Source organism: Ixodes scapularis, unplaced genomic scaffold, assembly GCF_016920785.2.
Source record: "Ixodes scapularis isolate PalLabHiFi unplaced genomic scaffold, ASM1692078v2 PGA_scaffold12__126_contigs__length_90152505, whole genome shotgun sequence".
Lineage (NCBI taxonomy): Eukaryota > Metazoa > Arthropoda > Arachnida > Ixodida > Ixodidae > Ixodes > Ixodes scapularis.
Genome location: NW_024609838.1, coordinates 3431897 through 3458941, shown reverse-complemented (window position 1 = coordinate 3458941; position 27045 = coordinate 3431897). Strand labels below are relative to the sequence as shown.

Here is a 27045-nt window from a genome sequence, read left to right as displayed (position 1 = left end):
CCTCATAAGTGGCCGTGGCGATACTATCATGGTGTAATGACAAAAGGACGAAAACGAAGGGAGAACTGGACCAGACTGTCACCGACACTGAGTAAATACGACTTTACAAGCTTTGTTAAACACACAAAATAGCGCAAAAAAAAAAAAAAAAAAAAAAAAAAAAAAAAACCGACGAGGACAAGTATACAGGCCCTTGTCTTTTTTTACGCTATTTTATATGTTTAACTAAGATGAACCAACTATCCCAACTTTACTAGCTTTGTTGCCCCAGGTGGAGCCAGATTTCTTCAAATTTTACAAAAAGCGAGTTCCCGCGCATCTTTGAAGCACAAAAAAGTATCTCAAACTGAAGCATCTTCTGCTGCTTGGAAGTTCCCCAGAGAAAAATTTTCTACCCCATTCCAACCATTTTGTTTTCCTTTACAGGGCACGGCATTGATTTTTAGTAGTCTATGAAAATGTGTGGAGCTACTCCCCACTTGCACCCAAACTCCAGCTGTGGTTACTGTGCGGGAAACACAATAGCCGGCAGTGCTTCCAGCTACTTGACCCCCCAAAAAACAGACATCAGAAAACATACAACTGTCTATGACGTTTATTCAACGACTTCCCCCGCCTTCACATCCCCCTCCCCATCAAATAAAAACAAGACCCTCCTCCCCACAGTGAGAACCAGAGCAACTCTGTGCTGCCACCACATCCGCCAGATGAGACACCCACTGCGACTCATTCGGGGCCCCGGTATTGATCTACTAAAGAAAACTTGTGGTAGAACAAATAAAAAGGGGTCGTGTCAACCCCCCAAACGTCCCGTCGAGACAAACCACAACTGAGACAGGATGGGGGGGTAGTAGCATGATGGGGGCAGCCTTATAAGGGTAGCCCAAATAAGGCTAGCCTGGCAAACGAGCAACTCAAAAGAAACACTCTGGTTTTCTTCACCATTTTGCGTCAGTCGTCAGAATGAACGCTGGCAGATGCAGACCTCTCTTCCCCCTCATTCCCCAAATAAACCAAATGGGGAAAAAAAAAAAGACATCTTGGGCTACTTTTTTAAGGTTCAAGAAGGTCAAAGGCCAAGTAAAACCACCATGTCCCTTCACATTCACAACCCAGTCAGACGAAACAAAGAAAATAAAAGGGCACTGCTTAATTTTGTACTCTTATTGCAGAGCAGAGTGGAGGAAAAGGAAAGATGTGCGCACAATTCCCTAGCCCTAATACGGTTCCATCCCAACAACAAAAAAAGAAGGCTGCACCTCCTTTTCTTGTTCGCGATCACACTTTTGGACACACTACACGCCAACTTCCAAGGGGAGCAAGGACCAGACTGGCAAAACGCAGAGAAAGGGACCCACTCACTCTCGCACGCAAGAAATAATTAACTACACACTCACTCACACACGCACAGAGAAAACCCGCTACTGTATTTAGCTGTGTAACATACACAAAAAGAGCATGTGGTGCAACAAACTCTGCAAGAAAAAACAAAAACAGAAAATTAATTCTTTTTTAGACACCACAAAAAAAAAAAAAAAAATCAGTGAGGGTTTTCTTGAACACCAGCTCTTCAGTTCCGCCCTCCCAGAGAATCAAGAGCCTTTTGCTCTCAAGTAGTGGGAAAAAGCAAAGTGTAGACATTCATTCTCTCGCACACGCATACATACAGATGCAGCACTCTGGCGCATGCACACTCTAGTCAAAGGTCTCAAGAGAAACACAGAGGAAAGAGGGGAGAGAAAAGATCAAAGGAGGAAAAAAAAAACAGTTTGAGAGAGGGGGCATGTAGGAGGGGGGGAGAAAGGAACGAACGACCCTCGATAGCAGGCGCCAAAAAACTCGTGTGGCGCAAGTGACAATGGTCGTCCTTGACGCGCGCTTCTGTCTCCGATCTGGTGGATCCGCTCCTGGTCGGAGCGCAGGGTCTTAGGCGGCCACCAGGGAAGGGAAGTCGTTCCAGTCGTCGACCTTGGGCGCCGACTGCTTGGGCCCGGCCGCCGGCCCGCTTCCGCCCTGGGGCAGCTCCCTGGGGCTGCGGGGACCCGAAAATCCGCCTCCGCGGGGTCCGCCCCTCTCGCCCGGAGGGCCCCGCTCTCCGGGGGGTCCCCTGGGTCCGCCCCCGCGCCCGGGGCCGCCGGGACCTCCCGGTCCGCCGCGTCCGAGGCCTCCGCCGCGTCCGCGGCCCCCCCGGCTGCGGCGCTGGTCCGCAAAGTTGATCTCAATGTCGACGAGCTGACGCTGGCGGCCGCGCCGAGCATACTCGTCTTCGTCCTGCGGGAGGAGCAACGAAGGGTCCGTGAAAAGCTACAATCTGGCGCACCGAATCGCGAGCCACTAAGGAAATGGGGTAAACTTCTCCGACGTGCATGTCAAGTAGGCGTTTGAAGCAACTGTATGTCGGAGTGCACTACGATGGACTGGCCAAAGCTTCGATCTGCCACATCCGATGGCGAGCGAGCAAAAAATGTGAAAAACCGCTCTGATGAGCGTATAAAATCTTTTTCAAACCCGATACGCTGTAGCCCTGCACCATGCTTTTTAACCTGGCAATCTGTAGCTCTGGCTATAGTTCTATGTAGGGTGGCATGGAGTAGTTTCTGCTTGAAAACAAAGCCAGACGGGCAGTACAATGCAATCCATCCATAACGACAATGAGGAAACTAAAATTCAGTCGTTATAACCGACTATTGTAGCATCCCAACTGGGAATTGAGAGTTTCTAGTGTAAAACTGATTGTTATAAGCACTACATCGTTATAAATGGATTGTGCTGTAACACCACCCCACCAAAGCGTCTAAAGACAGCAGAAACTGAAATGATGGGAGAGAAACCACAATATGCTGAGGGTTTCAGCAAACAGCACCTAACTAGACCTGGCAGTTTTTGCAACACAAACAACTTTGATCACACAACTGTAGGGCGTTACTGCCGTGGCTGAAAAACTAAGCTACCAAGACTGCACCGGAACCCAGTGTTGCTGCAAAATCCTTGGGAAGCGGGCACGGGTGTCGCCAGTCACTTCCCTACACACGTGCAAGCAGTTTCCTTTGTCCACCCTCTGCCGCCAGGCACGACGAAGAAAGTGCTCCGCCAGCCTTGTGGGACAGTGTGGTAGCCTGAGAGGCTGATAGCAATACAATAACCCCCATGCCTAATTAATAGTAAACAAATATAGCAACCAACAAAATGAATACGAGCAAACGTTAGTCACTATAGTCGGTTGCAAGCTAAGAAAAAACCGGAAATGCCTCTCAGAGGAAAATGTAATACTACGCCGAGAAACGCCAGCCAATCGTTTTCAGGACGTCACGATTCCGTGCACCAATCGCAATCTTTAAAAAAAAAAAACAAAAAAAAACTCAACATGGCTGCTGGCCTTAGCAACGCGACGCTAGTTTCTCGTGAGAATTATTCTGCTTTTTTGCGCCGTGTTTTACGTGCCCGAGGTTACGCCACGAAATCTTAATGGTATCGGCTTGCGTTTGCAGCAGTTTTTGCGCGCCAACGTGAGAATCCAGCGACGCTATCGCCAACGAAAATTTCGAAGCGGGCGCGAGGCTTAGCACTGCTGAGAGGTATGTTAGACGGTATGTTAGACAGTATCTTGGACAGAAAATGAATTGGGAAAACGGTACATTGGACATTACTTTCTTTCTTTACTAAACAGCTATTTCGTTGACAAAAACGTATTCTAACTTATTTAAATGTCCTGAATGAATTAAATAAATATTGTAGTAGTTTAAGACACGTTTCCTGAAGGAAGAAAAAGCAACGTTGCTAGCGAACTACTTTCTCGACGGCGGAGGCACTTCAGATGGGCGCAATGCGCTTGTGGGTGGAGCTAAAAGATTGTTCTCAGGTTGCATCCGACTATAGGGTGACAATTTTATCCCAAAAACAAAGATACCTAAGCCTAAACAGACCTAAGCAACATCCTAAGAGCCAAAAAAGCAGTTCAGGTTGCTCTCCCACTGCTGCCAGTGCACTGGTTTCAACACTCAAATGCCTACATGAGGTTGGTAATCGTGAAAGACTAGTCTTATTACCTTCGACTTCAGCCCAACAATTGGTGCAAAGAGTCGGAATTTGACGAAGTCATCGGTTGTGCGGTACATAGCTACGGGCAGGTCAGACACAACTTAACGTCTGCAACTGCCTAGAATGCACAAGTCTTGCAGTGATGGAAGTGCCATTTGACGTTTTGGAGCAGGCAAAATGTTGTTTTGGAGCAGGTAGTGGCCCTTTTGGAGCAGGGTCCAGTATTTGTTGGCATATTACTTTAAAATGAAATAATGCCGCACTGCTACATAAAGCCCATCTCTATTATTGGAACACAGCGCCTGTCGCCTTTTTAAGAAGGATATGTAAAATTCAACAAAGTAAACAAAAAAAAACATTTTTTTAAAATAAAGTTTATCTGATCGTTAGATAAACAAATGCAATTAAATATGTCACCCTGAGTTCTGATGGTACAGGATATTTAGTTTTATATCAGCCTGCACTTCTTTTAAGGTATCTGCAGCAGCATCCAACGACCCTGACTGTTGTGGAATGTTTTAGTTCAGATTAGAGTTGTCTTTCGGGCAGCAGCTTAAAATATTGCGGTATCTGATATTCGCTTCAAAAATTCCGATTCATTTTCGATGTGCTCGCGAAGTCACGATCAGATCACGGCGAGTTTACCCGTTGAGTGCGCTCCTTGGCATGCACCGACGCGCTGCAGAGAAGCGACACCCGCGGAGCAGACACCGCAGTCGCACAGTGTTTTGGGCTCCGAAAAGGACAGCGAGGCTTTACCAGCTCTACACCCAGAGTTTGGTGCAACTCAACTATACTTCGTTTCAGCTTCGGTGTGAGTGCAGCCGAAGCTACAAGCGCGCGCAAGAAGCCCGTAACGGTGCCCACACTGCACGAGCCCACGCACGAGTAGGAATGCACAGAGCATTGGGCTCGCACTAGCTATGACTTCGCTGGTAGCTAGCGCGCGAGAACAGGGCGGTCCAACATTAAAAACATCCACAAGCTCGGCCTTTTTTTTTTCTTTTTTTTTTTTTTTATATAGGCTGCTCAGTGGGATGGTTCTTCGCTTAGCGCCGAATTCAGAAACCTCACTCAAACTACACTCAAACTGAAGGGCCCCTCCACTTCCTCGAGCAAGGCGCGAGGGCCTGCGCTGGCCAATCGCGAGGACGGATCCGCCGTCGCGATTGGCCAGCGCCGGCCCTTGAGGAAGTGGAGGGGCCTTTCAGTTTGAGTGAGGTTTCGGAATTCGGCAATTAGTCTCTGCGGCTTTAGTCTCAGATGTTGCTAACGTTGTTCCTTTCAATGATGATGATGATAATGCGCCCTCGCAGTTTCTATTCGCGTAACAGTTGCGGCGCGGAAAATACCGCGGTACCGACACGCGCTCTGATAAGACTTCAATTTTTATTTTTTATTGCTACATCTCATCTCGGCGCAGGCATGGCGCAATTCTTCGGTAAAATGGCAATTAGGCGCTACATGTAGCAGGATTGCGTCCTTGGCGCAATTGGCGCAGCACTTCCATCACTGGTCTTGTCCATCTTGATGCACATCTTCCTTTAACAGCAACCAGCAGATAGCCGTTTGCGACAATTCCGATGAAAGTGATTAGACTCACTCCTGGAAAGGGTCTACCTCACTATAGTCCGTTGCAACCTAAGAACGAAGGGCGAGGGTGGACGGGCCGGGCAGGAGGAAGCAGACGGAACGCCAAAGAGGGAAGGAGGTTTCCCCCTCCCTTGTCCAGCGTTCGTCTCCTTCCTCCTCCTTGGCCCGTCTTACCCTCGCCCTTCGTTCTTAGGTTGCAATGGACTATAGATTTCAAACTGGACAAGTTCAAAAACCCATTTACACAGTCCAGTTTTGCGCCTAGAAGGCGTCTCAACCAAGGCCAGTTTCAAGAGACCATCTACGACAAAAAGTTTGACACGACGAAACACGAGAAATCATAGCCACGAAGCAAACTTATTTCAAGTTTTGCACAAGTTACGACGGAATCCTAGGACAGCTCCAGAGGTGTCTTGTACAGTTCTTTACATTCAAATCAACATGGCCAACAGCGTCGCTCGGTTGCTTCGTCGCAACATTGAACGGACATTTTTTTTTTTAATTTTAAGTGCTATTCTTCCAAGCAGCAAGAAAAAAAAAAGTACTTGAAACGAACCACGACGGAGATAAACGCTGGATCCACAGACACCCGGAAAAAGCTGCACTGGCAACAATCCCACCGGCCGCCAAGGGCTAGCTCGATACGCTAGGCCTAGGAACTCTGATCCAACATCACCCCCACAGTCCCTGGCCAAGGCCGTCTGCCCACGACCGGCTGGCTTGCCAAATGGATCGTGCCCGCGCAAACCTCGTCGATCCTTCCAGTATGACTAGTTCAAATGCCGACCTCCATTTTCGGTTAACAGGCCAGTCCCTTCTTGTCATCGCCTTCCTTTCAGTGGCAGCGGTGGCAAACACTTCCAACAAAAAGAGACACCCATATGGATTCCATCTCTTTTCTTTTTGTGCTGAAGTAAATGTCCTATGGATTACACTTGCAAAATTTGGTATGCGCAATTTGTTATTCACGTGTCTTTTATTCTGACACAACGGCACGTCAACACTGTTGAACTCGAGCAGTTCGCGTCGTGTAGTTACAAGTCAAGGAGGTAGCGGCAAATGCCCCTCAAAGGGAATCAGAGGGATATTGCCGCGCACAGGGTCCCAAACTTTCTAGAAGTCCGTGACCCTGCACGCGGCATTATCCCTCCACCACCTCTGCACCCAATAGCGTCCCATCGTTTCCGTAACGTCGCGGCCAATGCACGAAGAGGGTCTTGCCTTTCTGTACATATTTGCTTTTATCTTTCGACTTTGACTGAGCATTGTGGAAGCCACGAGAGGGAGATTAGTTTTCCCCCTCCAATGGAAACAAATACGACTTCCCGGGATTAGGTTCCCCCTCCGATGGATACAAAGGCTGCTTTCAGGGGCTTGGTTCCCCCTGCAATGGATACAAAGGTCGCTTCCTTAAAAAGTGGGATCGGAGACAAGTTGGCATCACTCTGTAGCCAATATCTATCCGTTGAAGCGGAGCAAGGAGCGTTTCCAGTGAACTCTTCCTTCGACTGCAGAGGGATTTGAAATTGGCGCATCACGCTTGTGGAAGGAGCTTCTCCTACCTCCTTGACTTGTAACCGATTATAGAGGCCCGGCGGTTCTTGCAGTCGGTTTTAGAAGATTGGTTCTAAAGCGCGTACCAAGAGGCGGGTCAACAGCACGGCTTGAGCACTTCTATCAAATGCGCGCGTCCGCTCCCAGTGTGATCAGGTGTTTACGTGGCTCTTGCCGACACTCGTAGTTCAATTGTTGTCTTCTTGGATGCCGGTTCGCTCCTGCATCCCGGAGCAAGCGTCGCATCGTTGCCCAACAGGCAACGATGCGACGCTTCGACGCCATCAGGCAGAAAACGAGGGACCTGAGATAGGGATGTGGTAAACACACCGGCCGGTGGCTAGACTCCTTTCAGGGGTCAAACTTTGGTCACCGTGAGAGTGAGAATGCAACCCGATTTGCCTCTCACCACGTAGGGTTGCCACCTGCTCGTCAGTACCTAAAACCAACCGTCATTTACCCCCCCCCCCCCCCCCTTTTTCTATTATATAAGCGCATTTTTTTTTTCCGAGAAAGGGGGAGGGGGGGGGGGGGGGAGGTATTTTCAGAGAGACAATATATTCTATGGTAAGTAACAGCTCAAGATAGGGCAAAGAATTGCACACGCAGCGGGGGAACCCGCTGCATTGCTGTCACGTCCGGGGCATTCTTCAGGGCACTCGCACGGTAGTAAGTCAATTTTGTCATAATATTTGTCAGCTTGCGCCGTTCCCCCCAGTCCTCTCTTGAGTTTTTCTATTCCCGCACAAAGCCTCTTTGCAACATGATTAATGCAGTCTTCTTTGCTCGTATCCATATAATAGAGTTGCAGTGCAGCAATGCGGTTGAAGCCGTTGGGGTCGCTATCACAGAGCACAGTTACATACTGCAGCTTGTGTTGTTCCACCGACCGACTGAAAATCAACTTTGCCGCGTGCACCTCCAAAGCAGTGGCCTATCAATTAAAATCTATTCGGCATTTGGAATTGTGTTCTTGTAGCCACTCCTTGTATCCTTCCAAGCCCTCTTTCGGTTCAAGGCTCCAACCGTGGCAGTAGTTGCTGACCCCCACACAAGTCCAGTTCAATAAAGCAGGAACGCCACAATGAGACATGTGGCCTCATTTAAGCCACGTCCCCGTCGTAACTGGCGCAGACATCTGGCGCCTGCTCCTTGTCGTTCGACGTTCTTAGCACCTTCTGCACCGTCTCGGCAGCCTCTGCCATCGCATTAGCAGATGCTTGCGTGGCCGCGTCATGTACCTTCGTTGCAATCATCTGCTAGGAGTTCAGGTGCATCGGCAGAGGGGTATATAGTTCCACAAAAAAAATTCAAAAACCGTTGCTGCGTGCAGAAATTACGAGGCACACAGGAAGTTCAGTAAGTGTCATCGATGGTCGACGAGAGCGGCGCCAAAACGACGGCTTCACAAGTGGGCACTCAACGACAAACGTCAGATGAGCTCCGGTGCCGCGTTCTCAAAGTTCCAAACCCGCCCCATGGCAAGTTTGGCACAGCGGAACTCCCACCATGCTTCGCAGACAAGCCAAATCTACCAAACGGTAGCTTGCCGCACCATCGCCGCAAGGCATCTTCGGTGCTCCCGTTGTTTCCGCCTGCCTCCTCCAAAAAGCTGATATTCCACTCAAAGGCGGTGAGCAAGTCAGATTCACAGAGCGTAGCACTTTCGGGTACTGCAGGCACCGCCGCTATGCTGCTGTGGCCTCAGTGGGACATGCAATAATCTTGAAGACTGTTGTCATGAACAGCAAGTGTGCGCAATCTGAATTGCGAGCGGCAATCAAAGCTTTGCTGTGTTTGCGACTTCACCACGGGCATCTCCTCAAAACTATCGCCGAAAGCTCACCGAAAAATTCACGAAGTAGAGACCGACGAAGTGCAAGAGCAGGTTTCTAAACAAGAACTAGTAGACAACGAGCAAGCGACCTAGCCAAGCCAGAAGGCATGTGACGTAAAGAGGCCAATAGGAGCCGACGTTTCACAAGTTCGGTCAATAAGAGTTTGCGTAGCATGTTTTAGCATGAAAACGCATCAATTCCGAGAGGGTTCACGAATGTCTCCCAGGGTGCCTATTTTTCTTGAACGACGATTACGATCAGTGCCAAAAAAACAAAAAAAAAAACAAGAGATAAGCTTTCCAACGAGGGTATGATCTTCTCGCTAGGCCTAGCGTGCACGGAGCACCTACCGTAGAATACCGCACATCCGCCCATTCCCAAATTTGCTTGATTTGAGGAAATATGCGCAGTACACTTACAGTTGAACCTCGATGTAACGAAGTCGGTAAAATTCGCAATTTACTTCGTTACATTGAAATTTCGCTAAATCGAAATTTGGCTTTAGCATGCGAAAAAAAATAAAAAATTCCGAAACATTTTACGTAAAAGGGTATGAAAACTCACCGAAAATGACATTTATTTAGCGGCAAAGTAGTCCGCGAGTTTTGCTTGCGCCTTGTCCGACAGTAGCAGCAGCGTCGGCGGCGTCATACGGCGTTCGAGCGCCCAGAGTGCTTGCACGGCATCTTGCTGCCCATGCGACGCCGTGTACCTCCTCAGTACGTCCATTGCGTCGAGCACTTCCCGAGTGCTCGTGATCTCGGCAGTTTCTTCAGGATGGCGTCCAAAACGTTTGCTTTCTCATCCAAAGAAAGAACTTTACGTTTCCTTATGTCAGCAAACACGTAAGTGAACCGCCCGGTTAAAAAATAAAGCTGTTTAGTTTAGGCGGTGCCAATGTTTCCAACCTACACAGCACTCTTGACCGCACAGTTTACTTGCCCCCTTGCGCCCACAGTGTGCTTGCGCCTTTGCTTTACATCACGCTCGCAAGACGATACAGTGGACTATGATGATCAGTGAATGTCAGTGGTGATGCTGTTATGTCGTGTTAACTCTTTGCTCGGCATTTTCTGGCCAGCCTCGCGGAATCCGCTTTGCCGCATGCCTCGCCGGCGCTACCGGCGCCGCATCCTCGGGCAGCCTAGGAACGTTGGAAGGCCTGTCCCCGTGAAGTAACCTATCAAGCGCTCGCGTTTGCGCATAATTTTTTTTTAACCACAATTTTTTTGCGAAGTTGTTTTTTAGAGTTGATTTATTTATTGCCTTCTATGGCAATGGCACTTCGTTATATTGAAATAGCAGCAAAATAGACTTCGTTATATAGGGACTAAAAATACATGGGGTCTATGGGCAAGAAATTATGAAAAATAAAATACTTCGTTAAATCGAGGATTTCGTTACATTGAAGTTCGTTATATCGAGGTTCGACTGTATATGTAAAATCGATGACTGGACAAGCGCCCACCCCCATTCTCTCGCGATTATTTCGAAATTTTGAGTGGGCGCTTGCCCGGTATTTTATGGTATGAGGCGAAAAACAAACATTGCAGCACTCCGTGTGTGGTGCTTCGCATCTCTTCATGTTACTGGCACGTAGCAAAATTACACACAGCGGACATGAACGAAGCTCTGTTGAGATACCCTTACAAAGTTCATGAACCTAGAAATAAAATTTCATTTTACTTAAAGAAAAAATTTTTTTTTTCATATTTGTCTTTTTTTAATGAGGAAAGAGAAAAGAATTTCTCTGCTAAGAAACATTGTTTGCAGACAAAAATCTGCTAGAAAAATGCGCATCGTCTGCTACAAACAGAGTGCCATGGCTAAGTGAGATTGGATGCAGACAGATATTGTGATTGTGTGCTATCTTAAGTTGGGAGGAATAAACCAATGGTTCCTTCGCAAATGCTGGGTAGTTCCGCCGCCCAACACCAAGCTGACTCTGCTACAAATTGAATGCAATGGCAAAGTGAGAGAGAGGACACGGATCAACATCATGACTGCCTGCTATTTTACGTTGGAAGCAACACACATTTCCGACCGGGGGGCGGAGAATTACCCGGGACAAGCAACTGAGACACTGCGAGACCTCCCTCGCCATTTGTAAATTGGTGAGGAGTTCTCACCAAAACACCGTCCGATCGTGAACACACAAACAGGTCATAAAGTTTGATCGGTTGATGACTCCGATGCCACCCACAATCGGAAGCCAAAAGGGCACCGCACAGTTGCCCGACAAGAGAAAACCACCCACCTCGCTCTCCTCCTCTTCCTCCTCCTCGCCTTCCTCGTTGATCTTCTTCTTGAGCACGTACATCTTCTTCCACTCGGCGTTCTCCTCGCCCTCACCGGGCTTGCGGATGTTGAAGCTCGCCCGCGAGCGCTTCTGCTCCTGTTCCTTCTTGTACTCGTCCAGTGTCATCTCCTTGGCATCGTCGGGCAGGACTCCCTCCGCGGTGCTTGCTCCGCCCTCCTCTTCCTTGCTGCAATGCCCCATGGGGAGAGAAAAAGAAGATGCTTTGCAGTGAGACTTCTGCAAGGCAGAACATCTCTCTGAGAAGGATGACATGCCCCAATACGGGTAGTTTTCTAAAACCGCGGCATATGAGCAAAAGTTTCTGCGTGTGCATCAGTTTACGGTTTGGACACCAAACCACGCGAACAGCATAAACTCTTCAAACACAAAGTTGGGGTCAAAGTATACAGAGCACTCCGACTGAACGCAGAGCGACAATGACGCCATGCTTTTGTCACCAAGGTCCAATCGGCGTGCTCCACAAACTTTGGTCTCTAACCACTATATTTGCACACCTGCCACGTTCGGAAAAACCAAATCTGGGAGAATTTCTAAGTGTGTGTGGGGGAGGGCTAGGGGGGCGTTTCCTAAATAAATGATTGAAAAGAAATGTACACTAAAAAAACTTGTCAAAATTCGTAAGTCTCCCAGGTAATACGGTAGACTTGGCAGGTATGTATTTGCCAGAATGGCAACCCACGTAGGTTGCGGGAGTCGTTAATAGGTACCAAAAGTTCTTCAGCAAAACAAAATCGCTCAGAAACAACCTCCAGGTAGCACAGGGAAAACGTTCAATTTCGCATTCAACTCTTGTAGCTTAGCGATTTTACAACGAAAGTCCTTACCAGTCCTGTGCAGTTTCTATAAAGGCGTTTGACGCCGGTGATAGCATAGAGTGCTGAGAACAGAAACTTGTGTACAGCAATTCCTCAATGAAACAAAATCGCCCCCCCCCCCATTATCACATTTATCGAAGTTCAATGTGGCCCTGACCGAAATGCAAGCATTTCAAACCGGATTATTGTGAGTGTATCGGCAGCTTACCACACTTATTACGAAGGTGAGGTCCTGAAAGTATGCAAGCATACATGAAAGTATACAAAGCAGCTTCCATCTAATTTTTTTGCCACACCGTTGGATTCGTTATAACGAGAGATTACTGTATTTGTCAACATTGGAGTAACTAAACAACATACCCCAAAAATGCAAGTAAGTCTGCTATCAAAAGTAGAGTTAATTACACCAACACACACTTTTAATTGCTCACTTTATAGAAATAACTACACCGGGTTCCCCCTCTCACTTGCCAATCATTGGCAAAAAAAAAAAAGGCTTGACAATTTGGGTATTTGATGCCGCCATCTTAGTTTGTCTTGTGCTACTTCTGTTTCTTGTGTTGCGGCCGTCCTTGCTGCTTCCCGAACGAAAATGAGTGGAGGTAGACGCAAGATGGCCTTCAAGTGAAAAGGAACCGCTTATGCAGAAACGCATGTCAATCAGACACCCACTGGCCTCTTGCAACGAACGCCACTTCCGACCTGGCGTAATGTAACTCCAGAACGAAACGGTGTGCAAGTCGTTCCGCAAGTGCAGCATCGGCAATGCGACTGACGCATGCAAGACGACGCCTCGTGGGCCACGGACAGCAATAAGCACCTGTCGTCGGATGAAGGTTTCGAAGGATTGAAGTAACGCTCACACAAGCATTTCATGCATGCGAATGCATGCATTTGCATACATTGGGGGTTCGACCTGTATTTTGGTTTTTATGGTGAACTACACTTTTAAGCATGCATTTAAAGGGCAACTCCGCTTCATTTTTGATATTTAGAAAACTATGTAGCCCTCTTCAGTATCATATAGGAAGACCCCATGTCAAATATTACGATCTAATTCCGTCTATATATTTAATAAACTGGCCAGCAAACCTCCAAGTGAGCCAAGTCGCCGAAATCTGCCAACTCTTGAGTGCGACGTGAGGCACAATCGTCAGCGAAGTCAACGCGACAGAGTTGGAGCGGCCAACAATGAGCCACTACGTCAGAGGCATGACTAAGTCATTTTCACGTTTTGTTTGTTTTTACTTCTCAGAGCGAAATTGAACAATGACGTCATGAGTTCCTCCTCCCGGTGTTGGCTGACCGGGCGTCCACGTGATCACCGCAACGCGGATGCGCTGGTTTGCGCTGCCCTGCGCGCTTTATCGGTCTGTTTCTCCCCTCCCTTTCTCCTTTCTTCTTCTCGCCTTCCACCGGGGCCATCACCGTCCACGCCATGCAAAGCGACCTGCCCGTGTCGCGTGTCCTGTCCCTCGCCCCCTCCCGAACGTCACAAGCCCATGTGGTTCGACGTGATGTGGCCATGACTCTGACCACACGAGACCAATGTTGCCCGACGCAACCGAAGTTTCGGTTACCGTATCAGCTGATGTTTCAATTAGGATTGCACAAATAATATTCCACATTTTGCGAATCCGAAGACGTAGAGTTGTTTCGTAGTGCTTTGTGAAATGGAATCACATGCAAGCCAAAATTTTTCGGAATTGAGCGGAGTTTCCCATTAACGGCAAAGCACCTACCTGGTGTCTGTGGGGTTCTCAGCGGCGGCCGTCTCGTCTCCGCTTTTCTCGGCGGTCTCTGTGGCGTTCTCTTCACCAAACGGGCTCAGTTGAACTCTGAAAGGGGGGCGAGAAACCAGAGGTCCTCATTCAAACCGCAAAGCCTCTCCCAAGCGTCCGCAGTTTCTCTATGGAAGCTTCGTAGCCCCGTGCCGAGACCATCTTGACAGGGAACACAAGAACCAGAGTGTTCAGTCGTTCGATATGGACCAAAAATTAGCCGTACTCGACAATCAAGACTCCAAGCCCAAACAGCAGCTTTTCACCACTCTTCCCAAAGCCTTACAGATGTCACACTACAGATGCCCTGCAAACCACGAGCAACGCCCCTCCCTGCTGTTGCCTTCTCAATGCCAGTAAAATAGTGAATTGTTTTTTTTCCTTTTTTTTTTTAATTTTATGCTTTTTAGTATTTTCTTATAGATGGGGAGATAGGACAGAAATTCAAAGGTGTCCAGAGCCTATATAAAGCAAATTAACATTAAAGAGTTTTTTAACATAACATGTTGACAAGACCCAGCATACATTAGAGAGGCCCTGCAAACTTACGTTCATTCCAGTATGATGAGTCTGTGCTTGTCGTAGATGGGTTTTATGCTTCAATATAAAAGCAACATTGAAACCACTCCCAAATTTGTTATAAATTTGTATGTCAGGAGATTTATTATGGCGTCGGAGGACTACCCAATCAATATTCTGCTACAATTATTAGTTTGACATATATTTTCATAAAGTAAAAAGAATGCAACTGCTTGAAACCGAAACCAGACGTCGCGTAGCTCTACAACCTTTTTTTTTTTTTATTTTACCAATGTATTTGTAGCTTTTGAAAAGCCACATTTCTATTTTTAGTATCAAGTGTGTGCCCTCAATGACCCACGACTCCTATTATCTTCGGTGGTTGCGTCCTAAGCCATGAAAAACGGCACGTGACCACAGAGAAGAAAGCGAGCACGACTCAAACCCGCCAGGTTTTCAGGCGGAAAGAAAACAAATTTCGAGCCGCAAATTGTGTCCTGGGTAGTTGAGCCCTCACATGCTACGTACAAAAAAACCTTGGTGAGTTTAAATAGCTTGTCAGTGTCCCTTTAAGGAAGGAGGCAGGCATGGAACCTTAACTAAAGTCCACCCTTGAATTGTTTCATGAACTGGCAAGATGTCTTTAGGGCATTGCTCAGATCAGAGGTCGCACCACTTTTCTTTGACAGAAACAGGCAACACACTGAAAGCAGAGACGGTCGCCACTGAAGCTCTCATGCTAACGCGGGCAACATTTGGAAGTGCCAATGTGCCATTGGATTCCATAACAGACGTGCTTGACTTTTGTTTGTCAGTCAACACTAAGCCGAACACAATGGATAAATTCCAGAAATGTCACTACACTAGTACTTCAGAGGGGGCAAACATCATTTCAATGTTTTTTGTCAAAAAGGCATTTGACAACCAGGTGACCTGGGCAGTTACTCAGTAAAGTGCACCTGCCTAGCCAAGACGACTTGCCCCAAAATAAAAGAAGAGAACCAACTCACTCCAGGTCGTCATTGACAGTCCCCCAGTTGAAGGCGCCTTCACCGCCCTTCTTGTCTACAGACTTCACCCCACTGGAAAGCGAAAAAACCTCAAAGTCAACCCCACGGGTGAAGCGAATTCTCGCAAGTCTAAGTAAACAAACGAAGGTCACACTGAGCGTCAACACTTCCACTGTCCACAAAGAAAACCAAAGCTGGGAGAACCTTCTAGCCTCCCTGGACAGAACAAAGCAGCAGCAATCTTCTTATTTCTTTAAATTGGGGCCAAAAACTCAAACCAACTCAAACTGGGCACGAGAAATCCCAATTGCCGCAGCTCAAATTTGTAAAAATATGTGACTGGCAAGGTCGCAAAGGGCAACTGCAATTGAAGAAAAAAAGCTTGTTCAGCTTTTTGCGCTGATTTCATATATCGGGTCGTTTTGTCAGTCAGGAGAATTGTCCTCAAGGTAATTAAAACTTGCCTGCCTTTGTTTGGAGGAACGGTAGGAAAAAAACTGCTCAACAAAATATCCTTTTTGACACATGGCTAGATACTAGAAAGTGTAGAGCATACAATGTTGGAAGTACTTTTAAGATAAACCCACTATTAGTGATTTCACCACACATTGAAGTTCAGTGCTCCATACATGGCTAACAAGTAATAAAACAAAAGATCAAATAAAAAAATTTCTAGAGTTTTATTAGAAAGTCTGCTCTCAACATTGTATGCTTCACACATTTAGCTACACATTTCAGGAAAGGTTATATTTCTATCTGCTCTGGATGCTGAGATATCCCTCCTGCAAATTTTTCACGAGTCCAAAAATTGTGTCTTGTGAAAACAATGTCTTAGAGTCAACCTCAACTCACATTCAGCCCGCATAGGCATTATTAGTTGATTTATAGCCCAAATATTCACCCACAAAATTAGAAGCCTGGTAAATTCAGAACAACAGCCATCGCCATTTTCAAAAGAATACGGTTTTAGGACGTTTTTGGCTCCAAGGACCCATGTCCCCCCTTAAAGTAGTTGCTTCCCTTTGCCAGTGGCAAACACAGGAAAGGAGGGAAGTTTCTCAACGTCGCCAAATATTTACTAGGCAGGCTGCCGAGACCCTATCCCTTGATTCCCAACAGGCTCGGGCTGAATTACGACGACTGGAATGCGACACCGGCCGGTGCAACAGCCACACAAGTATGGAGGCCGGACGTGCAGATGCCGATAGTTCAATACATCAGACGCATGTTGGCGCACGCGATTCCACAAACTGGCCTCAATGTAGCTACTTTTTTACTGACAAGGAGATTCGCATCGCTCTGTAGGACATCAGTCGGAGGAGACTCCTTCCGAGAACCGCAGCCAAGCTCCTCCAACAGAATTCTCACCGAATTACCCCGTCACCGAGGAAAAATCTCGAAACATAGGTACAACCCGCCGGCAATATGAAGGTGAACACCTTACCTGGTTTCTTGCCGGTTTTACGGCTCCCTAAAGCTGCACTAACTCTCAACGTCTCAAATGGTACGTGGCTTGGGGGTCTAAACTTTGCGTTCTAGCCTTCTTCTGGAACAGAGCTTGTTCCAAAACTTGCAGGAGCATCAAAAACAAGAAGAGGGCTGTTCACCTTCATATCGCTCACGGGTGTACATGCACTGCATGCGCTCGCCCCTGTACAAAGGACTCAAAGTAACTAAAACAAGGTGGTGATGAACGCACATGCAAAGTCCACTTGTTTTGGGTACTAACTTTAAAACAGTTACTGCTGCAGACACCAGCACGTGCAGTGCACTCAACTCTGCTTAAAGCATTCTCCTTGGTCTTGGTTAACTTAGCCAAAGGGCTACACAGTCAAGACTCACTAATATAAACCCCATTGATATGGTTACCCCGTTATAAAGACAAAATATTCGGGGACAAACCAGTGAATACACACATTTTTGTTTTGTTATTCTGAATGGAAGTGACCGTATTAACCCTTCAATAGATTTTTTTTCCCCCTTCAGATGTTTTCCTTTCCATTGGTTGGGAATTGTTTCCAAAGCAATGGTAGATAGAGAGCCCATGCGCAGGTCTTTCTTAATTAGGGAGCATGTACAGTGATTTTAAGTTGTTCAGACTTAGAAGCATCAAAAAGAAATAATGAAGGCCGAGAGTCGTCACCCCTCTCCATACGGTTTCATTTTGGTGCACCCGCCCACGACATTCCAGCAGTTTCGGATTCCGAACCGGAGGTACTTTCCAGAGCTTCTCAGTCATACGGCCAACCCTCGCCCTTCCGCATTTGGGCAAGCACTTTTCAAATGTCTATGAGTTGCCGTGCACGTACAGCGACGAACGTCAAGAGGGCCGACGAGACGCAACCAAGCGGCCCTACCTCCGTGCACGAGGCGGTGAAGTACCCCGGCGCGAGACACGGTGGCTCACCTGCGGTCGCTGCCGCTCTGCCGCTCGTACTCCCGCTTTCCACGTCCGTCGAAGCCGCCCCCACGGCCTCCAGCTCCCGGGGCCCCCCGACCCCCTTCCACTCCTCCCAGTCCGGGTCCGCCCCCCCGTCCTCCTCGCCTCGGGTAGCCTCCCCTGCCGAGGCCGCCGCCCCGGCCCCCTCTCCGGATGTCCCCCTCGCCACGATCCCTGCTGCAAAAAGAAGCAAGGGAGAAAGACTCTGACGAGAGACCACCACAATCTACGAGACTAAACATACTGCCGCATGAACCCTTTAAAGGGGCCACTGAACGTTCAAAGAGTACTGGATTCCACTGTCCAATTGAAATAGAAAAATCAAGCTTTCCAATTGGCTGGCATCCAGCCATTTTGATGCCATGTGAAAGACAGGCAAAACATTTATGCGGGAATCCAAAACAGGTAGTGAAGTATACAGCTTCGACAGTGTGTCCTACTTACCGGATTTAAAGAGGCAAGAAATATGAAGGCTTGGAGGAGCCAGCAATTACCCATTTATGCAGGATACGTGTGATTTGGAAAGAGCTTGCCAGTTCATCCTTGCTTTGTCAAAGTGATAGTACTTGGCTTTCAGTTTGCAGTCAGGAATATGCAGCAGTTTTAGGCTGCCAGCCTGAAGAGAGGCCAAATACTTTGAAGTTTTGACTGTTAAAAGGGCACTCAAGTGGTTTTTGGGGAGGCTACTTTTTGGTGCGATGGTATTAAGGAAATGTCACTGAATGAGTATCTTCAGTTTTAGAAGGCAGAATCACCTATTAATCACGCAGGAGTAAAATGTGTGCAGACTCTTCTGTCCCCGCACCGACCAATGAAATTATCGTATGTTCGAAAATTTTGGCGGCCTTTGTAAAGTTTCGCTGAAGAAACAATTTTCAGTTCATTTAGATATGTTGCGCATAACAATTTCAAAAGACGCAAAATAGTTCTAGTTTAGAATACACTATACTGCAATTATCATACCACAAACAAGGGACTATGTTTTTTCCTTGCCTTCCTCCGCAGGCGGGAGGGGGGGGGGGCGAATTTCCTGTTCCCTTGGGATGCGCGGAAGCGCACGTATCACAAACTCTTTCCCCCCCGGGGTTTCGGGAAGTGCGTTCGTGTCAAGGCCCGTTCACACACATGCATCCGTAGCGACCGCAACGACTGCAACAACCGAAACGACCGTTGCAAGGGTCTGCAACCATCAGTTGCCATATCGACGGAGGAATGCACGCACGTGTCGTTCACGACGCAAGAAGTTGGAGCGAGCCCAACTTTACCTGCTGCGTTCGAAACAACTGATAGACAGACCAATCACAGGTCGAAGAGAACTGGTTGCGCACATTGCATGCCGGTCGTGCCGGTCACGGGTCGGCTCCTATCTGCAAATATGGCGTCGGCGGAGATCGTCGACGTGGTGAAAGGTGATCGTTCCGCATAAAAGCGCTATCCTTGACTGTGAACTTTCACGTGTTGCTATGATACCCCACCACATACTGGAAGGGAAGAACCACCTCCTCGTGTGGCGATGTCGTGGCGGCACTCTCAAGAAAGCAGAAACGCCCGTGCCGTCGAGTTTGTTTACTTCGACTACAGTGATGCTTTCTAATAGCGAGTTCGTTTCATGGCACTCGTGCCCAAGCGTGCCCACTCGCAGTGTAAAGATAGTTCGTTTCGGCAGGCGCTCCACGAGTAGTTGCACTCTCCGAGTTCGTTTCAGCGGTGGCACCCCACACATGCATGCACTCGCTGCACCGGAAAAATCGGGCATGCGCCAAAATGCAATCCCGTCATGCCTCGCTCCGGCGAGGAGCGGGAGCAGACGACGAGGGTTAGTCTGCTACGATGTGTCGCGAAACCAAAAGGAAAAAAAGTTGATTTTTCTAAGAGAAATCGCGTCCCGCAGGCAACAGAATCAAACGCGAGCTTGAATTGTGAGCGTCTGCTATTTCATGAAGGAAGCAATTGACAACCCGTGCTTTATTTGTAGGTTTTAAGTCCATCTGTTGCCGTACAAACACTGAGCTATACAGTGTGTCAAGAAAGGCTCAGAACAAACACACCAGCGGTCCCCGAGATGTCTATCAACATCCGTGTGCGGGTGAAAAATTGAACATTTGTCGACAAAACTCCCTCAGCAGAAACCTCCGACGGCGAAATAAGCATCAGAGAAAGCTAAACATAGTGACTTTACCTGAGGCTTTGGCAACATCATCATGTTTAACATTTACCTACGTCAGCGAACTTGCCCCGTCGTATTTTGTTCGAGAAAGCTCTCGTTCTCGACGTCCTCACCAAGGCTAATATCTGATCCACTTATAATGACAATCAAAAAGTCCCACGAAAAGTTTTGACGGATATTCCAACAGACTAGTTTTAAGCCGTACCCTTTCAGTGGTTCACGGACAATACCATGCTCAAACGGATCAAGCTTCTGCTCGGACAGCATCATCAGTTTTCTTCAGTGTAAACGGTTATAAGAATTGAAAGATCGCAACCAGCTGCTTTGTAGACAGCTGGGTGCGGAAAGTTACGCCGTCTGCAACCATCTCTACGACAGCCGAGTTGCTTGAACTCATAGCAACTAAAAACTACAGGTTGCAGCGTTCAACGTTTGTAGATAATGTTGGTAGTGACTGCACTCTCACATTCTCACCCATCACTCTGAACAGAAAGGCGCTAGTTTCGGTTTGAGGTCGGTATCTTTTCTACAACATAGATGGCGGCAGCATCAGTCTTCTGCACTCGGTGCATTTGGAGAGTTTGTTTGAGTCCAGTTCTCCGTGCAACACTCTGCGAGTGCGATGCATTCTGGGAGAGAACTCGAACGGTGCCAGTGCGTGTGAAACGAACTCACTATAAGCATTTGTTTTCTCGAACATCACCCAGATTTCTTATTTGGCGCATATCGTACAAAGGATGCAAATTTTCACACGTTTTCATCACCAAAGAAAAGTGATTAGGGTTAGCAATCCTGAACGCTCGTAACGTCTACCTGACCACGAAATCATATTTCTATGTTGCTATATTGCTGCTAATTTACATAGTCTTTTATAATTGTAGAAAAGGCGTGTGGCGATATGTGTACTATTGGCAAAGTCGTGTATTAGAGCCATGATTGTCCAAGACGGCGTACTGAATCTTTTTCTTTTCTTTTTTTTCATCCACTGTACCCTAAAGCCTATCATGAAAAAAGAAAATAATAAAGCTCCAGGCTATAGAAAACTGTCTATATTCTGTTACAGCACTGAGTGGCAGTGCGTCCCCTTTTTAGACGTGCCGCTGAAACAGCTGGCGACGGCGTAGAAGCGGTCGCCGTGCTGACGATCCGCTGCGCTGGTTTTAGTGGTGCAGGTGTGTGTATGCGCGGTGCAGAGCAGCCGTTCTGGGCTCCGGTTGCAACAGACGCAGTCATAGGTACACACTCATTGCACATGTCTGAACCAGCCTGCCGTACTCCCGAGGTGAAAGTCAACGTGGCGACATCGTTTAAAATCACGAACCAGAGGTTACGCTGAGATGCCAAACATTGGTTTGGTTACGACTTGCCCCAACCGCAAATCGAAGAACGCCTGAAAAGGTCAGAGTTTTGTCGGTCTCGGAACCCGAACACGACTCCGAAACGCTGCTATCGTCCACATCACACGTCGGATTGCCGTGGTAGGAAATCATCCCCAGGTCAGCTGTCCGCCGAAGAATTTCAACCTCTAACGGCGTCAGGTCCTCGAACGTAGAGAACTCCGCCATGATCGAAGCTCGAATGACAAAGAAGTTTGGCCGGTGCGACTACCTTAGAATCACTGCGCGATGGAAGGTCGTCTAACGCCATTGGCCCGAGATTGTTTTGATATGCGAGCGGTGACCAATGAGAGTGGTTTCGTTTTCGGACGAATCCGAGGTTTGGCGGCCTTCAATTACATTTTTATTAAAGAAATAATCACCGTATGACTATCTTTTTGGTTTTTAGGGATACTTAGGGAGTCTAGATTCAGTTATCATCAAAACACAAACTCAAAAACCACTTGAGTGTCCCTTTAATGTGCGTGCACGCTTTTTCTAATCCCAAGTCCGTTAGACAAGAACGCCAAATAAAATTAAATAGTTGACAGTTTTGCTTTGTAGTGATGATGAGCAAAAGTAGAAGTATGGCGGAGTACTTTCTTCATAGTTGACAATGCTATGACCCCACCTAAGGCCCAAACAACAACCCCAACAGTTCATTACAACTCCCGACGAAGCACAAAGTAGATTCCAATCATTCGCAACTACTCATACCTCTGGCTTAGTTTCACAAATCAGCCAAGCAGACGACGGTGTGTAAACGTCGCGGGGTTCTCTAACCGGATTCCTCGGTCATCCCTCAAGGTAGCCAAGAGTTCTCAGGCAGCAAGCTAAAGAACCGTGGATCTCGAGACACTGAAGGTCCTGTTGCTGCAATTTCCTTAAGAGGCAGGCAGAGCTACCGAAACCTCCTTACACACGTGCAAGCAGTTTCATGTGTCCCTCCCAGATGCCCCGCTGAGAGTGCGACGCAAAGGCGCTCCAGCATTGTGGGACGAGGGGATGACAAAGAGTAAAATGATGGTGGCGCGCGGTAGCCCATACCTGCCAGTGTCGAACCGGTTTTCCGAGCCGCCCGCAGGCACCCGATCCTCGCGGTTGCGCCGGTTCTTCCGTTCCTCGAAGTCTTGCTGGTTGTCCCGTGCCCCGGGGCCGGCAAACTTGACCGCCCGGTCCGGCCTGACTGTCCGCTGAAGCTTGTTGTCTGCGAGATGCACACGCGCACAACGGTTCAGTCAACTGGGAAGACTGCGTCGTTCTAGCAGCACCTCGGTGACGTGGTGCTATGGCTCGTCACTTGTGACTTTTGGGCCTTCCTGTGTCCTGTGCCTTTGTGCTTTGCCCACTACCTATACTTGTTGTATGTGCAAGATTAGATTTCAGCAAGCTTTTGGCAGGCACGTGCCGCCATTGTAAGTTTAGTCTACGGGAGGCGGGGAGCAGTGCACAAGGCAGCTTGCGCCGTCACACGCAGTGGCAGCGCAGCCAAACTATCTGGTGTGGTTGGTCTACTGCTTCACCACTGTCATCTGTCGCCAGTTATCGGGTCTTTACGGTGAAAGGACTCAATGAAAAACCGTGCCGAGGCCTGCTGCTAGCAAAAATTATGCTGCGAGGTTTATGGTATGCATCTTGCGACAAAAGGTTATTTCACACTTTACATGAAAACCACGCATTGCAAAAAGCTTAGGCACAGTCTTAAAGTGAAGCGAATTAGGGGTGAATTCCAATGACTTTTTGGCGAATCCAATCACAGACATTTGACACAAACATATCAATAGACGCGAGAAAAAACTAACCACTGGGTGTAACGTCATACCAGAGGTTTCAGTTGCCTTGCGCATGTTGCTCGTGAGGGAACACGTGGATCATTTTTGAGTGCTCGGACAATGCTTGCAGAAGGCACGGAAATGTTCAGGTCTCTATAATACGTCACAATTCCCTCCTTCCACTGAACATGCAGGGAGGAAGGGCTTCAACACTATTTTGAAAGCGCTGTTGTGGCTATAAAGACAATCTAAGCATTATTTTTTCTCTGTCTAGTTTCCGCTCTAGTTTTTCTTCAGCACCTGACACGCTCGGATAAAGGGACAAAGTTTCAGAAATGTTTAGTAAGAAAACTGTCTACTTGTGGTGGCAAATTTGTCTCGTATATTTGGGGATTCTGTTGGCTGCCATTGCCTCCCTAGAAATGTCTAAAGATAGCTCCTAACACGAGACCACATTCAGCTGAAAAAACTTTGCCACTGAATGGATGGATGTTAATGGCTATACACTTTGAAACGGGCGGTAGCTTGCGCCACCTAGCCTAAGTCTAAAAAGACAAAAACGTGATTTCTCCCGCCCTTTTTAAGACCAATTTTTCTCCCCCTAACTATCACCAGGCAGTGTGGGATATCATCAGGATGACCTTCGGGGGATCGGCGACCCCCCGACGAGGAAGCTGCCAATTTTTCTCTGGTCAAACCTTTTCGGCATTACCCCAGCACCGGACCCACTGGGAGACAGGGTTGAGACTTTGGGCCGGAGCCCCAATTTTCCTCCGTCCCGCCTGTCCCCAGCTGTGCTAGTTAGTTGTCAATCATTTAATTTTCCCTAGATGATTTCCATCAATCTTCTAATCGCCTCTTTGTGACTGTAATCCTTTTCTCTTACGTCCCTCCATCGTCACCAGCAAAACCTAGGGCCCCGGCCAAATTTGTTACCCCATCTGGGTCGGGCAAGAAGAAAGCCCTGTGCACTTAAAAACCAAGAGCTCTAGTGTCTCACTCTCATTATAGCAGGTGGCACATTATGTGTCTGTCTCCTGAAAGTTAGCCCTATTTGTCTTGGTCCTCAAAACTCCCGTTCTTGCCTTGAACAGCAAAGCACTTCCCCGTGAATTGTCGAACAGTTTTTCCTTTCTCATGTCTTGCTTTTGTGACCTGTACAGTGTTAAGGCTGATTTCTCCTGCATTCTCCCCTCCCATATTTTCCTCTCTGCCTCTTTCACCCTCTTTTTCACAGACGTAGTCTGTTCAGCCCCATCACCAGTGTGTAGGTATTTAAATGTAAGCTTTCGGATTCGGTTTGTCCCTTTTGTGTTTAAACTTTTCATGTATAAATACTTGATTGAATACCTTCCGTGCCCACTGCATATCATCCATTTCAGTCAACCTTTGTTCAAATTTCAACTTACTAATTGCCTCCCTGCTCTCAAAAAGACGACCATCCCATGTTCCTCTGTACTTCCTCATTTGGTGTTTTTCCATGAGCTCGCAGTGTCAATCTGCCGACGCTTCTTTGTCGAATTTCTAACCCTGATTGAAACTCAGATTTCGAGTACAGTACTGCATTGCCAAAAGACAGTCCTGGTACCATCACTCCATTCCATAGTCCTCTGACCACTTCATATCTGTTATAGTTTCTAGCGTCTTGAGCTTTATAATAGATTATTTTCTTTTCCCTTTTCTAATTGTATTCTTCTCGTGTTCCTCTAGATATTTCTAGAGGAACACACTAACCTAGCCTGCTTAGGCAATGTCTGAGAAGAGTCTGTGTTTCATAGCTTATTTCCGACATTGGATGCAGCAAAATGCATTGCAGAAAAGAGCCCATAAAATGCATGTCTGCCCCTGCATATGAATTCTTGGTTATAAGGAAAAACCAGAAGAAACAAAAAAGTATGGCATTTGTGAATCATTTGAAAGCAGCGTCATTCAGACAGTCCTAACAGCTGGACAGCTGCGTACACATGCGAGCTGAACCATAACGGTCAAGTAAATTTTTTATTCATCCATCTAAATCCCAACTCGTCACTTCAGATGACAAGAGCAAGACAAATATGACATACAGTTCAAATTCTTCCAAAGAAGTTTTCCGGGAAAACGAGAAACCAATCCAGGATAGACTTTAAAAAATAAAGAAAAGGAGCTTTCCTTGTTCAAAAAAAAAAAAAAAAAACGCGAGCAATCCGAAGCACGGCTATGGCAGCCATTTTGGCACGATCGGTCAGTCTCGACTGTATCTCTATTTTGATAGAAATATTCGATAGACGGGCAGAGAAAATCTAGTTAGGAGCCCAAGAGTGCAGCAAAGCGACCTTTTTCCAGGTTCCACAAGGAGCGCCGAATGCACTGCACTGACGCCCTATTTGGCCTACAGCCCGGGGCAGCGAAGCAGCACCCTTTTTACATAACCATCCGCCACGAATCGACACCCAAATCGTTCGAAACGCCGCGATCACTACGCTACACAGCGCGCTTTGTCGTGCTCGCATGTCAACATACCGGCATCGTGCGGCACCGAACAAGAGAGTAAGAAAACAAAAAGACAACCGAGGCCTAACTGCCGGCCCACGTGAGACTGACAACTGTATGAAGGCGTTCGGACCTCGGAAACCACCGTGATCGAGGTCAAGACTTGACACTTCGCCAGCAGACGATTTTACATGCGTCTGCTAGAGCAGAAACCATTAAAATGGCCCGTAAGATATGACACCCTGTGTTGCTTCGGGAACGTCTTTCGCTTGCACGTGGAGTTGCAGTACTGCGATCTGCTCCCAAGACTGCGTTTCAGGCGAAGTAAAGTGCGGCTCAGAAAAGGTGCTTTGGGAGACGGCTCCCCTTGACGAGTCAGTAGTTTAAGGCCGTTACTCCATCGGATTTTATTGTTTTGTTTTTTTAGCAACAATGCGGCAAGCGGTGCGGTAGCGGGCATGGCGGTATGGCACAGGTAGAGAAAACATCCATCGGTTCGGACTCGGCTTCTATTAGCGCTTGTTTTAGAAGAAACCAAGCGTTAAGCCGCGACAAATTGGAGCGTGTACCGAGAGAAACTACGTCGCGGCAAGGTTACTCGGACCGTGACCGGCAACAGAATATAAAAACGGGCTCCCGACTTCGCGAACGCCAAAGCGCGACAAACGCGATGCCATGCCATGTTTGGGAAAAGGAAGGAAGGAAGAAAAAAAAAAAGAGTGAAGATGGAAAGAGCAGGCACGTTTGGCCGTGCTTGCGGTGCCGAAGTCAGCCGCGTTCGGCTTCACGCGGGGCCGAGCAAGCACGCGAGCACCGACAGCGATAAGCAGAACGGGCCTTCCGTACGAGTACGGAAGGAACGACTCGATCGCGCCGCAGCACGGGTCGCGGGCGCTCGCTTAGGCCTATTGCCCGGCTACAACGCACTTGGATCTCGGCTCGGCTTACCGTCCCTGGGTGCGACGTTCCGTTCTTGCGCCTTGTTGATCGGTATTTCCTTTGGGATTTTCTTTGCAGCCGCGTTCACCGGAGGCTTGACTCCCTTGGGCGCCGGGCCTTTAGGCTTGTCCTTCGAGGTGATCTTTTCGGCCTTCCGCCTCTCCTTTTCTTCTTCTTGCTGCCGGAGCAATTCTGTGGGATCCTCTTCGTCATCGTAGAACAGTTCGTACCTATTCTTCACGCCGATGCCGTACGAACTCTCCATGGTCAGATTGGCCTTCTCCGATCGGAGGATGCCTTCAGATTGAATTCTGACCAATTTTTACTACTTCCCGCGAAATCATGCAAAATGGCGTGGTAAACGAACCGCGCGCAGCATGACGGGAAGGAACCAATTTCTGGTTTTGTTCACTT

General features: G+C 47.8%; 1 protein-coding gene across 1 annotated transcript; it reads right to left on the bottom strand.

Annotated features, from left to right (window-relative positions):
- Positions 1-577: 577 nt before the first annotated feature.
- Positions 578-27014, bottom strand: LOC8024167 (plasminogen activator inhibitor 1 RNA-binding protein). Its single transcript, XM_029991303.3, has 7 exons — positions 26641-27014; positions 22499-22658; positions 17876-18085; positions 15469-15540; positions 13901-13996; positions 11281-11509; positions 578-2271 (listed from the first exon to the last, which is right to left on the bottom strand). The coding sequence occupies exons 1-7, from the start codon at positions 26894-26896 to the stop codon at positions 1927-1929; spliced, it is 1368 nt and encodes a 455-aa protein (XP_029847163.1). The 5' UTR covers positions 26897-27014; the 3' UTR covers positions 578-1926.
- Between the last annotated feature and the right edge of the window lie 31 nt (positions 27015-27045).